Here is a 14073-nt window from a genome sequence, read left to right on the forward strand (position 1 = left end):
CATCACCAATCTACATGTCTCAGATGCATCTGTCCATAACAGTATTAAATCAACATCTGACATGTGGAAGTCCTTCAAACGTCAGTTGATTAGGATCCAGGAACGGCATGTTCCTGTGAGGAAGAAGGATAAGTTTGGCAAGTTTCGGGAACCTTGGATAATGAGGGATATTGTGAGCCTCATCAAAAAGAAAAAGGAAGCATTCGTAAGGGCTAGAAGGCTGGGAACAGACGAAACACTTGAGGAATATAAAGAAAGTAGGAAGGAAATTAAGCAAGGAGTCATGAAAAGTCATTGGCAAACAAGATTAAGGAGAATTCCAAGGCTTTTTATACGTATATAAAGAGCAAGAGGGTTGCCAGGGAAAGGGTTGGCCCACTCAAGGATAGAGAAGGGAATCTATGCATGGAGCCAGAGGAAATGGGCGAGGTACTAAATGAGAACTCTGCATCAGTATTCACCAAAAAGAAGGACTTGGTGAATGATGAGACTAGGGAAGGGCGTGTAATAGTCTGAGTCATGTCGTTATCAAAAAGGAGGAGGTGTTGGGCCTCTTGCAAAGCATTAAGGTAGATAAGTCCCCAGGGCCTGATGGGATCGACCCCAGAATACTGAGGGAGGCAAAGGAGGAAATTGCTGGGGCCTTGACAGAAATCTTTGCATCCTCATTGGCTACAGGTGAGGTCGCAGAGGACTGGAGAATAGCTAATGTTGTCCCTTCGTTTAAGAAGAGTAGCAAGGATAATCCAAGAAATTATAGGCCGGTGAGCCTTACATCAGTGGTAGGGAAATTATTAGAGAGGATTCTTTAGGACATGATTTACTCCCATTTGGAAACAAATGAACTTATTAGCGAGAGGCAGCATGGTTTTGTGAAGGGGAGGTCGTGTCTCACTAACTTGATTGAGTTTTTTGAGGAAGTGACGAAGATGATTGATGAAGGAAGGGCAGTAGATGTTGTCTACATGGACTTCAGTAAAGAACAAAGAACAAAGAAAATTACAGCACAGGAACAGGCCCTTCGGCCCTCCAAGCCTGCGCCGATCCAGATCCTCTATCTAAACATGTCGCCTATTTTCTCAGGGTCTGTATCTCTTTGCTTCCTTTGACAAGGTCCCTCATGGCAGACTGGTACAAAAGGTAAAGTCACACAGGATCAGAGGTGAGCTGGCAAGATGGATACAGAACTGGCTCGGTCATAGAAGACAGAGGGTAGCAGTGGAAGGGTGCTTTTCTGAATGGAGGGCTGTGACTAGTGGTGTTCCGCAGGGATCAGTGCTGGGACCTTTGCTGTTTGTGTTATATATAAATGATTTGGAGGAAAATGTAGCTGGTCTGATTAGTAAGTTTGCGGACGACACAAAGGTTGGTGGAGTTGCGGATAGTGATGAGGATTGTCAGAGGATACAGCAGGATATAGATCGGTTGGAAACTTGGGCGGAGAAATGGCAGATGGAGTTTAATCCGGACAAATGTGAGGTAATGCATTTTGGAAGGTCTAATACAGGTGGGAGGTATACAGTAAATGGCAGAACCCTTAGGAGTATTGACAGGCAGAGAGATCTGGGCGTACAGGTCCACAGATCACTGAAAGTGGCAACGCAGATGGATAAGGTAGTCAAGAAGGCATACGGCATGCTTGCCTTCGTCGGTCGGGGCATAGAGTATAAAAATTATCAAGTCGTGCTGCAGCTGTACGGAATCTTGATTAGGCCACACTAAGAATATTGCGTGCAGTTCTGGTCGGCACACTACCAGAAGGATGTGGAGGCTTTGGAGAGGGTACAGAAGAGGTTTACCAGGATGTTACCTGGTCTGGAGGGTCTTAGCTGTGAGGAGAGTTTGGATAAACTCGGATTGTTTTCACTGGAACGACGGTGGTGGAGGGGTGACATTTAGTTTAGAGATACAGCACATGATAGAGGTTTACAAAGTTATGAGTGACATGGACAGAGTGGATAGTCAGAAGCTTTTTCCCAGGGTGGAATAGTCAGTTACTAGGGGACATAGCTTTAAGGTGCGAGGAGCAAAGTTTAGAGGAGATTTGCGAGGCAACTTCTTTACACAGAGGGTGGTGAGTGCCTGGAACTTGCTGCCGGGGGAGGTGGTGGAAGCAGGTACGATAGCGAGGTTTAAGAGGCATCTTGACAAATAGATGAATCGGATGGGAATAGAGGGATACAGTCCCCGGAAGTGCAAAAGGTTTTAGTTTAGACAGGCATTAAAATCGGCGCAGGCTTGGAGGGCCGAATGGCCTGTTCCTGTGCTGTACTGTTCTTTGAATGACCACCACACAGTCCTGTTGAAGACGAAGTCCTGTCTTCCCATTGAGGATACCCTCCTTCGTGCTGTGTGACACTATCACTGTGCTGAATGGATATATTTTGAATAAATCTAGCAACTCAAAACTGGACACCCATGAGGCGCTGTGGGCCGTCAGCAGCAGCAGAATTGTACTCAACCACAATCTGTAACCTCATGGCCCGGCATATCCCCCCCTCTACTATTACCATCAAGCCGGTGGATGGTGGATTGACCCTGGTTCAGTGAAGAGTGCAGGAGGGCATGTATGGAGCAGCAACAGGCCTACCAAAAAATGACGTGTCAACCTGGTGAAACTACAACACAGAACTACATGCATGCCAAAGAGCAGACGCAGCATGCAATAGACAGAGCTAAGCGATGCCCTACAACCAATGGATCAGATCCAAGCTCTGCAGTCCCTTCACATCCAGTCATTAATGGTGGTGCACAATTAAACAACCAGCAGGAGCAGGAGGCTCCACAAATATCCCATCCTCAATGATGGGGAAGTCTAGCACATCAGTGCAAAAGAAAATGCTGAAGCATTTGGGCGGCGCAGTGGTTAACACTGCAGCCTCACAGCTCCAGCGACCCGGGTTCAATTCTGGGTGAGGATGTGGTAGGAATATGGGATTAATGTAGGATTAGTATAACTGGGTGGTTAATGGTCGGCACAGACTCGGTGGGCTGAAGGGCCTGTTTCAGTGCTGTATCTCTAAATCTAAATTTGCAACCATCGTCAGCCAGAAGTGCTGAATGGATGATCCATCTCAGCTGCCTCCTGCAGTCACCAGCATCACAAATGCCAGGCTTCGGCCAATTCGATTCACTACACATGATATAGAACATAGAACAGTACAGCACAGTACAGGCCCTTCGGCCCACGATGTTGTGCCGAACCTTTAACCTACTTTAGGATCAAACTACCTACATACCCTTTATACTACTATCATCCATGTACCTATCCAAGAGTCGCTTAAATGTCCCTAATGTATCTGCTTCTACTACCACTGCTGGCAGTGCATTCCACGCACCCACCACTCTCTGTGTAAAGAACCTACCTCTGACATCTCCTCGAAACCTTCCTCCAATCACCTTAAAATTATGCCCCCTGGTGATGGCCCTTTCACCCTGGGAAAAAGTCTCTGGCTATCCACTCTATCTATGCCTCTCATCATCTTGTACCCCTCTATCAAGTCACCTCTCATCCTTCTTCGCTCCAATGAGAAAATCCCTAGCTCCCTCAACCTTTCTTCGTAAGACATGCCCTCCAGTCCAGGCAACATCCTGGTAAATCTCCTCTGCACCCTCTCTAAAGCTTCCACATCCTTCCTGTAATGAGGCGACCAGAACTGAACACAATATTCCAAGTGTGGTCTAACCAGGGCTTTATAGAGCTGCAGCATAACCTCGTGGCTCTTAAACTCAATCCCCCTGTTAATGAAATCCAACACACCATACGCTTTCTTAACAACCCTATCAACTTGGGTGGTAAATTTGAGGGATCTATGGACGTGGACCCCAAGATCCCTCTGTTCCTCCACACTGCCAAGAGTCTTGTCTTTAAGCCTGTATTCTGCATTCAAATTCGACCTTCCAAAATGAATCACTTCACACTTTTCCAGGTTGAACTCCATCTGCCACTTCTCAGCCCAGCTCTGCATCCTGTCAATGTCCCGTTGCAACCTACAACAGCCCTCCACACTATCCACTACTCCAGCAACCTTCGTGTCATCGGCAAACTTGCTAACCCAGCCTTCCACTTCCTCATCCAAGTAATTTATAAAAATCACAAAGTGCAAAGGTCCCAGAACAGATCCCTGTGGAACACCACTGGTCACCGAGCTCCAGGCTGAATACTTTCCATCTTCTACCACCCTCTGACTTCTATGGGCCAGCCAACTCTGTATCCAGACAGCCAACTTTCCCTGTATCCCATGCCTCCTTACTTTCTGACTGAGCCTACCATGGGAAACCTTATCAAACGCCTTGCTAAAATCTATATACACCACATCCACTGCTCTTCCTTCATCAATGTGTTTTGTCACATCCTCAAAGAATTCAATAAGGCTCGTGAGGCATGACCTGCCCCTCACAAAGCCATGCTGACTATCTCTAATCAAACTATGCTTTTCCAAATAATCATAAATCCTGTCTCTCAGAATCCTCTCCAATAATTTGCCCACCACCGACGTAAGGCTGACTGGTCTGTAATTCCCAGGGTTATCCCTATTCCCTTTCTTGAACAAGGGAATAACATTTGCCACCCTCCAATCATCTGGTACTACTCCAATGGACAGTGAGGACACAAAGATCATCGCCAAAGGCGCGGCAACCTCTTCCCTCGCTTCCCGTAATAACCTTGGGTATATCCCGTCAGGCCCCAGGGACTTATCTAACCTCATGTCTTTCAAAATTTCCAGCACATCCTCCTTCTTAACATCAACCTGTTCGAGCATATCGGCCTGTTTCACGCTGTCCTCACAAACCACCAGGTCCCTCTCACTAGTGAATACTGAAGCAAAGTATTCATTAAGGACCTCCCCTACCTCCTCCAACTCCAGGCACAAGTTCCCTCCATTATCCCTGATCGGCCCGACCCTCACTCTGGCCATCCTCTTGTTCCTCACATAAGTGCAGAACGCCTTGGGATTTTCCTTAATCCTACCCGCCAAGACTTTTTCATGTCCCCTTCTAGCTCTCCTAAGTCCATTCTTCAGTTCCTTCCTGGCTACCTTGTAACCCTCTGGAGCCCTGTCTGATCCTTGCTTCCTCAACCTTAAGTTAGCTTCCTTCTTCCTCTTGACTAGCTGTTCCACATCTCTTGTCATCCAAGGTTCCCTCACCCTACCATCCCTTCCTTGCCTCATCGGGACAAAGCTATCCAGCAGTCGCAGCAAGTGCTCCCTCAACAACCTCCACATTTCTGTCGTGCATTTCCCTGAGAACATCTGTTCCCAATTTAAGCTCCCCAGTTCCTGCCTAATAGCATTGTAATTCCCCCTCCCCCAATTAAATATTTTCCCATCCCGTCTGCCTCTGTCCCTCTCCATGACTATAGTAAAGGTCAGGGAGTTGTGATCACTATCACCAAAATGCTCTCCTACCAAGAGATCTGCCACCTGGCCTGGTTCGTTGCCAAGCACCAAATCCAACATAGCCTCCCCTCTAGTCGGCCTATCTACGTATTGAGTCAGGACACCTTCCTGGACACACCTGACAAAATCTGCTCCATCCAAACTATTTGCACTAAGGAGGTTTCAATCAATAATCATGTCACCCATGACAACAACCCTGTTACTTCTGCACCTTTCCAAAATCTGCCTCCCAATCTGTTCCTCCGTGTCTCTGTTGCTATTGGGGGGTCTATAGAAAACTCCCAATAAAGTGACTGCTCCTTTCCTGTTTCTGACTTCCACCCATACTGACTCAGTAGACAAACCCACCTCGACGACCTCCCTTTCTGCAGCTGTGATACTATCCCTGATTAGCAATGCCACTCCCCCACCTCTTTTACCTCCCTCCCTATTCCTTTTGAAACATCTAAACCCCGGAACATCCAACATCCATTCCTGACCCTGTGATATCCAAGTTTCCGTAATGGCCACAACATCGTAGCTCCAAGTACTGATCCATGCTCTAGGTTCATCACCCTTATTCCTGACACTTCTTGCGTTAAAATAGACACACTTCAACCCATCATACTGGCTGCAACTTTGCCCTGTCAACTGTCTAATCTTCCTCACAGGCTCTCTGCACTCTGTATCTGCCTGTTCAACAGCTACCCCATCCACTGATCCGTAGCTCCGGTTCCCATCCCCCTGCCAAACTAGATATCAAGAAACAGTTGAAGGCACTGGATACTGCAAAGGCTAGAGGCCCTGACAACATTCAGGGGATGTGGGGGTGGGGGGGTGCGGGGAAAGCTCTCCACTAGTTGGAGTCATACCTACCTCAAGGGAAGATGGTTGTGGTTGTTGGAGGCCAATCATCTCAGTCCCAGGACATCACTGTAGGAGTTCCTCAGGTTAGTATCCTCGGCCCAGCTCTCTTCAGCTGCTTCATCAATGACATTCCTTCCATCGTAAGGTCAGAAGTGGGGTTGTTCACTGATAATTACATTGTTCAGCTCCATTTGCAACTCCGCAGATACTGAATGAGTCTGAGTCCATTTGCAGCAAGACCTGCACAACATTCAGGCTTGGGCTGATAAGTGACATGTTATATTCGTGCCAGGCAATGACCATCTCCAACGATAGAAAATCCAACCACGTTCAATGGCATTACCATCGCTGAATCCCCCACTATCAACATCCTGGGGGTTACCGTTGACCAGAAACTGAACCAGACTAGCCATTTTAGTACTGTAGCTGCAAGAGCAGGTCAGAGGCTGGGAATTCTGCAGCATGTAACTCACCTCCTGACTCCTCAAAACCTTGTCCACCATCTACCAGTCACAAGTCAGGAGTGTGATGGAATTCTGTTCACTTGCCTGGTTGAATGCAGCTCCAACAACACTCAAGCAGCTCGACACCATTCAGGACAAAGCAGCCTGCTTGATTGGCACCCCATCCACCATCTTCAACATTCACTCCCTGCACTATCGACGCACAGTGGAAGCGGTGTGTACCATATGCAAGGTGCACTGCAGCAACACACCAAGGTTCCTTCGACAGCACCTTCCAAACCTGTGACGTCTACCACCTAGAAGGACAAGTGCAGCAGATGCATGGGAACACCACCAGCTGCAAGTTCCCCTCCAAGCCACACACCATCCTGATTTGGAACTATACCCTTCCTTCACTGTTGCTGGGTCAAAATCCTGGAACTCCCTTCCTAACAGCACCCTGGGTATACCTACACCACATAGACTACAGTGGTTCAAGACGGCAGCTCACCACCACCTTCTCAAGGGCAATTCGGGATGGGTAATAAATGCTGGCCTAGCCAGCGACGCCAACATCCCATGTAAGAATGAAAAAATTCAATAATAATTTTCAAAAGGGAATTGGTTAAAGACGTGAAGAGGAAAAATATTCAGTATGATAAAGAACAAAGAACAGTACAGCACAGGAACAGGCCATTCGGCCCTCCAAGCCTGCGCCGATCTTGATGCCTGCCTAAACCTAAACCTTCTGCACTTCCGGGGACCGTATCCCTCTATTCCCATCCTATTCATGTAGTTGTCAAGATGCCTCTTAAACGTCGCTATCATACCTGCTTCCACCACCTCCCCTGGCAGCAGGTTCCAGGCACTCGCCACCCTCTGTGTAAAGAACTTGCCTCGCACATCCCCTCTAAACTTTGCCCCTCTCACCTTAAACCTATGTTTAAGGGCAGGTATAGGACTAAATGGATAGCTCTTTCAAAGAGCCGGTACAAGAATAATAGGCTGATTGGCCTCTTTCTGTGCTGTATCGTTCACAAATTCTATATAATTGGATAGGTAAGTGTGGAACCAGATTAGGACAGTCCAACTCAGTTGGATAACAATGCAGAGGCTTTGGATGAAGATGGTGTGGTCAACCATGTCAAAGGCTGCAGACTGGTTGAGAAGGATGAGGAGGGATAGTGTACCATGGCCGCAATCACAAAGGATGTCATTTGTGACTTTGATTAGGGCCTTTTCAATGCTGTAGCAGGAAAGGAAAACTATTTGTAGAAATTCAAAGAGTGTGGGAAAGTTGGGCACAGATTTGGGATGCAATAACAGGTTCAAGGACTGTGAAGAGGGAATGGAAGTTTGAGTTTTCAAGGGCAGAGGTTCAAGCTTGAATTTTTTGAGTAAGAGGTGATGCCGACACATTTGAAAGGGAGAGGGGCAGTACCTGAACAGGGAACTATTTACAACATCAACAACCACAACAACTTATATTTATATAATTCTGTAGTCTTCCCTCGATATCGGGGAGGTGCAAGAGGATTGCAGAATGGTAAATGTGACACACTTAGTCAAGAAAGGGTGTAAGGACATTCCTGGTAACTACAGGCTGGTCAGTTTAACATCAGTGGTGGGTAAAGTTTGAGAAACAATAATCAGGCAAAAAATCAACAGGCATTGGAGAAGTTTCAAGGGGAGCCAGCACAGATTTGGAAAAGGCAGATTGTGCTTGATTATCTAATTTAATTTTTTGATGAAGTTACAGAAAAGATTGATGAAAGGAATGCAATGGATGTTGTCCAGATGAATTTTAAGAAAGAATTTGTCAAAGATAAAAGGTTAGTTAACAAAATTGAAGCTCGTGGATTGGCAGGGTCAGTGTCAGCTTTGATTTAAAAAAATTGGCCTAAGGCCAGAAAACAGCGAGTTGTGGTAAATGGTTGTTTTTCAGGCTGGTAGATGGTAGACAGTGGTGTCCCCAAGTGTCGGGGCAAGGACTACTGTTTTTTGATTTATATATAAATGACTTGGATATTGGAATACAGAGGAAACGTTGAAAATTTGCAGATAATACCAAATTTGGAGGTGTGGCAAGCAGTGACGATGATACCAATTGGCTGCAAAAGGACATAGATAGGTTAGCAGTATGGGCAGACAAATGGCATTTAATGCAGAGAAGTGTGAGGTGATGCATTTTGGCAGAAGGGATAGGGAGAGGTAATATAGACTTAACGGTACAGTTCGAAAGAGCGTTCAGTGACAGAGGGACCTGGGGGTTCATGTGAATCGATCTTTGAAGGTGGCAGGACATATTGAGAGAGTGGTTAGCAAAGCATGGGATTATGTGCTTCATAAATAGAGGCACTGAGTACAAAAGCAAGGAAGTTATGCTGAACCTTTCTCAAGCTCTGGTTAGGCCACAACTAGAGTATTGCATCTAGTTCTGGTCACCACACAATAGGAAGGATATGAAGGTCCTTGAGAGGGTGCAGAGGAGATTTACCAGAATGGTTCCAGGGATGAGGGATTTCAGCTACAAGGCTAGGTTGGTGAAGCTGGGGTTGTTCTTGGAGCAAAGGAGATTGAGGGGAAATTTGACAGGGATGTACAAGATTATGACAGGTTTAGATAAGGTTGACAAAATAAAAGCTGTTCCCATTAGTCGATGGTCGGACTAAGGGACACAGACTTACGTGGTTGGGCAAGAGATGCAAGGGGGATGTGAGGAAAAACTTTTTTGCGCAGCAAGTGGGAAGGACCTGGAACTCACTCCATATATGCCGTAATGACTCAATGATAGTATATAGTACCATTGACGTAACAAAACATTCCAAGACACTTCACAGCAGCATTATAAAACCAAGTATGACACCGAGCCACATAAGCAGATATTAGATCAGAGAGGTAGGGAAGTGAGGTGGAGAGGTGTAGGGAGGGTATTTCAGAGCTTAAAAGTCGAGGGAAATGACAGCGTGGCCGCCAATGGTGGAGTGATTAAAATCAGGAATGCTGAAGAGGCCAGAGTTAGATGAGTACAGAAATCTGTGTGGTTTTTTGGGACTGGAGAAGATTACAGAGATAGGGAGGGCGAGGCCATGGAGGAATTTGAAAACAGGGATGATCATTTTAAAATGAAGACGTTGCTTGGCTTGGCAAGCTGGGCCAGTGAGCACAGGGGTGTTAGATGAACTGGACTTGGGTGCAGATTACTACACTGTCAGCAGAGTTTTGGATGACCTCCAGTTTATGGAGAGTAGAATGTCGGAGGCCAGCCAGGAGTGCATTGCAGTAGTCAAGTCCAGAGCTAACAAAGGAAGAATGAGAGTTTCAGTAGCAGATGAACTGAGACAGGGCAAAGTCAAAGTTGTTACAGAGATGGAAATAGGCATTTTAATGATATGGTTTGAAATTCATCTCAGTCAAATATATATTTTTTTAGAGCTGCAGCACTGAAACAGGCCCTTCGGCCCACCGAGTCTGTGCCGACCATCAACCACCCATTTTATACTAATCCTACACTAATCCCATATTCCTACCACATCCCCACCTGTCCCTATATTTCCCTACCACCTACCTACACTAGGGGCAATTTATAATGGCCAATTTACCTATCAACCTGCAAGTCTTTTGGCTTGTGGGAGGAAACCGGAGCACCCGGAGGAAACCCACGCAGACACAGGGAGAACTTGCAAACTCCACACAGGCAGTACCCAGAATTGAACCCAGGTCGCTGGAGCTGTGAGGCTGCGGTGCTAACCACTGTGCCGCTGTGCCATCAAGGTTGCAAATAGACTGGTTTAGTCCCAGACTGTTGCCAGGGTGAGGGATGTAGTGGGTAACCAGTGATTGGAGTTGAGAGTGAGGACCAAAAATAATGGCTTCTGTCTTCCCAGTATTTAATTGGAGGACATTTCTGCTCAGATGAAAGATCACAGACCTGAAGCATTACCTCTGTTTCTCTCTCCACAAATGCTGCAAGCCTGCCGAGTATTTCCAGCACTTCCTATTTTTATTTTTAATTCATTTCAGTGTTGCGGCCACGTGGCGTGATGTGGGTGGTTCCCACTGTTCAACTTCCCACCTGACTGCGGCAAGTGTATTATAAAGAGTTTAGCCCATGTGTTTTATTTTTCAATTAAATACACAGCGACAGATTTTCTTGTAGGTTGTAAAAAAACAGAAAGTCATTTGTTCATTGATCAAAACGCCTTATCACGAAATTGTGGTAACTGCATTCACCCACCCATTCACTCGTGCGCATACACATAAGAAACAGATATAGAAGGGAAAGAGATAGGTGGGTTCTAGCGGGGGGTTACGATAAATCTATTGAATTCTCTTGAGACTCGAGTTATAGTGGGTTGCAAGTCTGTGATGATTGGAAATTTCTCTCTTGATTGAAGGTTCTGTTGAAGATTGTGGGTCATTTCTAGCTCTCTGTCTGTTGTATGATGTAGATGTCAGATTTATTTCCAGCAGGGCGTGTGGTTTCTGGTTTTCTGGAATGCCAGTAGTTACAAGTAGCTTCACCTTCTGGGTCAGTCTCTCTCTCTCTCACTCTCCTTCTGGCTGTCTTTTTTTATAGATCAAATTTTCACTTCTCACCTCCTGTTAAGAGACATTCTGGTTTCATTCCCATCGCGCAATGGCCCAAGACATGGCTACGTCAACCTCTTTCGAAGAAGACATTCAATTCTGGAATGTTTCTATGATGAGCTGAATTTTATGAGGCCTCCGGCATCAGGGGTCGTAGCAGGGGGGCCGGGAAAATTCTTCCGGGAGAAGCCCACCACGATCCCCAATGTTGTGAAGGCCCAGCCACATTTTACCGGCGGCAGCGAGGTCTCAGTGCGGCCCCCCCACCCCCCGCCACTCGGCGGAGGGGCCTTCATTTCAATGTTAAAATTAAGTTAAAAAGATGCATATCAACTTACCTTATCCGGGCAGCTGTCCCGTGCCAATGTTCTGGCCACAAGCCAGAACTCCCATGCTTTGTACATGCTATTTACTCCGTTTGGAGTTCCGAGGCATAACACTGGTAGGGAGGGGGAGGAGTGAAATTATCAGGGCAGGAAGGGGGGAGTGGGGAAAACACTTGGTATTGACTGTGGGGATGGTGGGAAGGGATTAAAGGGCAAATGTTACGAGGTTTGGGAGGAGAAGTTCGGATCATGAATAAAGATACTTTTGGTGATAAAGGCCCAGAAAGCAAACATTGGGGGTGAGGGCGGGGGGATGGGAAAGGGCCTCCAGCTTTCATTTAATTTTTTTTAACAACAATCACCTTAATATGACGTTAAAAATGTAACTTTCATTTAAGGGCTTGAAGCCCTTTAAAAATGGTGCAGGCGCCTGTGTTGTGGTGCTGGACGCCATTGCCGGGTTTGGAGCGGCGGCCCCTGCTACGTCATCGGTGGCAGTCGCTCCACCCCCTCTATTTAAATGAGCGCAACGTGAAATATCGTGGAGAATCAGCGATGACGCATCTGTGCCTGAAGACCACTGACTTCAAAGTGCACCGCTGCGATTTACAGCGCGCTAATGAAATTCAGCCCAATATGTATGAGATGGGTTTTATTATCACCTCTTGGCTTTGAAGATTTACCCTTTGTCTTTGCCAGGCAATTTAAATGTACAACAGGTTAATCCACTTCTCTTCAACAGCTATTTTGGACCATTGTTCACTTTTTAAAAATAAAGGTTAATTTTTTAAAGACAAAGTCCATTTTGTCATAACTCTTCATGGTCATTGTGTGAATGTTGTACCGCTGCACCTCCGATGTGTGTAACACCAGATTGTTCATTCATATCTTGAGTTGCATAACCTTAAAGCGTGTCTGTGGTCCATGTGACATGCACTTGTATATTACAGTAAATTAATATTTATATTTTTTTCACAGGCCTCTGAGTTCTGCAATACAGACCTTAGATAGACCTTCTGTTGGAAAAAGCCCACGTCCCAGAACAGCAGAACCTCGGTACTTGGGGACATTAAAAATCTTGGACACAAAGTCTTCCGGAAATGCAACCTTTAACCCTGAAACTGCAGACACAATCAGAGCGTCCGTTTATCAGGTGATCGATGCAAGTGTGAGAAACATAGCCCACTTAATAATAATTTACACCAAGTCAAACTCTGAAGAAGTAAGTTTATTTAACGTTCTTGCAAGATCGGGTGTCCTACAAGCAGGCACACCGATCAACATATTCAGTTCATGTTTATACAATACAAATCCATTTTTCCACGCCTTTAGTTTACATTATTGGTTATAACATATTATGACACTAACCTATCCGATAGTTGCTACAGTCTCCTCCTCTGTTTACTTCTCCCCCTACTCTAACTTTCTAGCCCCTAACTCTTGTTGTTGTTTTACCTTATTTGGCTCTCCATTGTGTGTTTTAACTTGCAGCTGTCAGCCTTTATCTTAGTGGGGCAGTTTCTTATTCACTACATCCTTTGTTCTAACTCTTGCTGTTTCTCTTTTCTCTGCCTAAGCACAATTTTTAACTGCTGTACTGTCTCAAGGTCTTTACTTACATACCCTTATCAGTTCTCTTTTTCAGTGATTTCATTATGTTGTGTAGAAATGACTTCTTGGTAATTTTCCACAAGCTGTAGAAACAACATTTCAGTATTTCTTATTCTCACAATTCCCCCTTTTCTTTTACTTAATCCTTGTTGTTTTCTACATACTGCGGAGGGTTCTCATATGTCCTCTCAAATTCTCTGAGCATTATTTCAGCGCCTTTTCAATGTCTGTATTTCCGTTGATACTATCCACTTTGTCATTACCTAACAGGTACATACTCTCTTCCTGGCCTCTTTGTATTGACATCTGCTTCGTCAAAGCTGTCTCAATCAATCGCTGTGTCAGCCCTCTTACACAAGGAATAATACAATACCCGATGGCTATTAGTATTCCGACAACCGTGATCAGGGAGGTAAAAACCGAGATTATCATGCCTTTCCATTTTCCAAACCAGGATTCAAGCCACCCCGTCAGGGAAGTGTCTGCTCCTGAATTTTCGGCCATCTCTTCTGCTAAGGTTGTTAACCCTTGCAGTGCTCGGGTGATTGAACCATCGGGTGCTGTGTTATTTGGGATAAATGTGCAACATTTCCCTCCTAACATTATACACACACCTCCTTTTTCTGCTAAGATCATATCTAGAGCCAGTCGATTTTCCCAAGCCATTCTACTAGTGGCATCTAATTGTTCAGCTATACCTTTTACCGCATCTCTAGTATAATTTATAAATCTTTGTTGGTTGTTTTAAATATAATTTATCCAATCTACATTTTTGTTAATCGTGACCCACCAAAACAAAGACTCGAAACCGGCGGTTATTTGGTTTCGGGCCTTGAATTCATCAGGTACCCCTCT

The 14073-nt window shown here is 45.6% G+C and overlaps 1 protein-coding gene across 19 annotated transcripts in view; it reads left to right on the forward strand.

Annotated features, from left to right (window-relative positions):
* map9 (microtubule-associated protein 9) overlaps window positions 1-14073 on the forward strand; it is a 350433-nt gene that overhangs the window by 233358 nt on the left and 103002 nt on the right. For 18 of the 19 annotated variants that reach the window (XR_010975979.1, XR_010975969.1, XR_010975968.1 and 15 more), the window contains one exon: window positions 12586-12829. Coding sequence is in view for 1 of the 19 variants with exons in the window: in XM_068042247.1 (XP_067898348.1) it covers window positions 12586-12829 (244 nt within the window). In the remaining 18 variants the exon portion in view is untranslated. The remainder of the gene's footprint in view (window positions 1-12585; window positions 12830-14073) is intronic. The other variant, XR_010975981.1, reaches the window with a different exon arrangement.

Source organism: Heterodontus francisci, chromosome 1 (assembly GCF_036365525.1).
Source record: "Heterodontus francisci isolate sHetFra1 chromosome 1, sHetFra1.hap1, whole genome shotgun sequence".
Lineage (NCBI taxonomy): Eukaryota > Metazoa > Chordata > Chondrichthyes > Heterodontiformes > Heterodontidae > Heterodontus > Heterodontus francisci.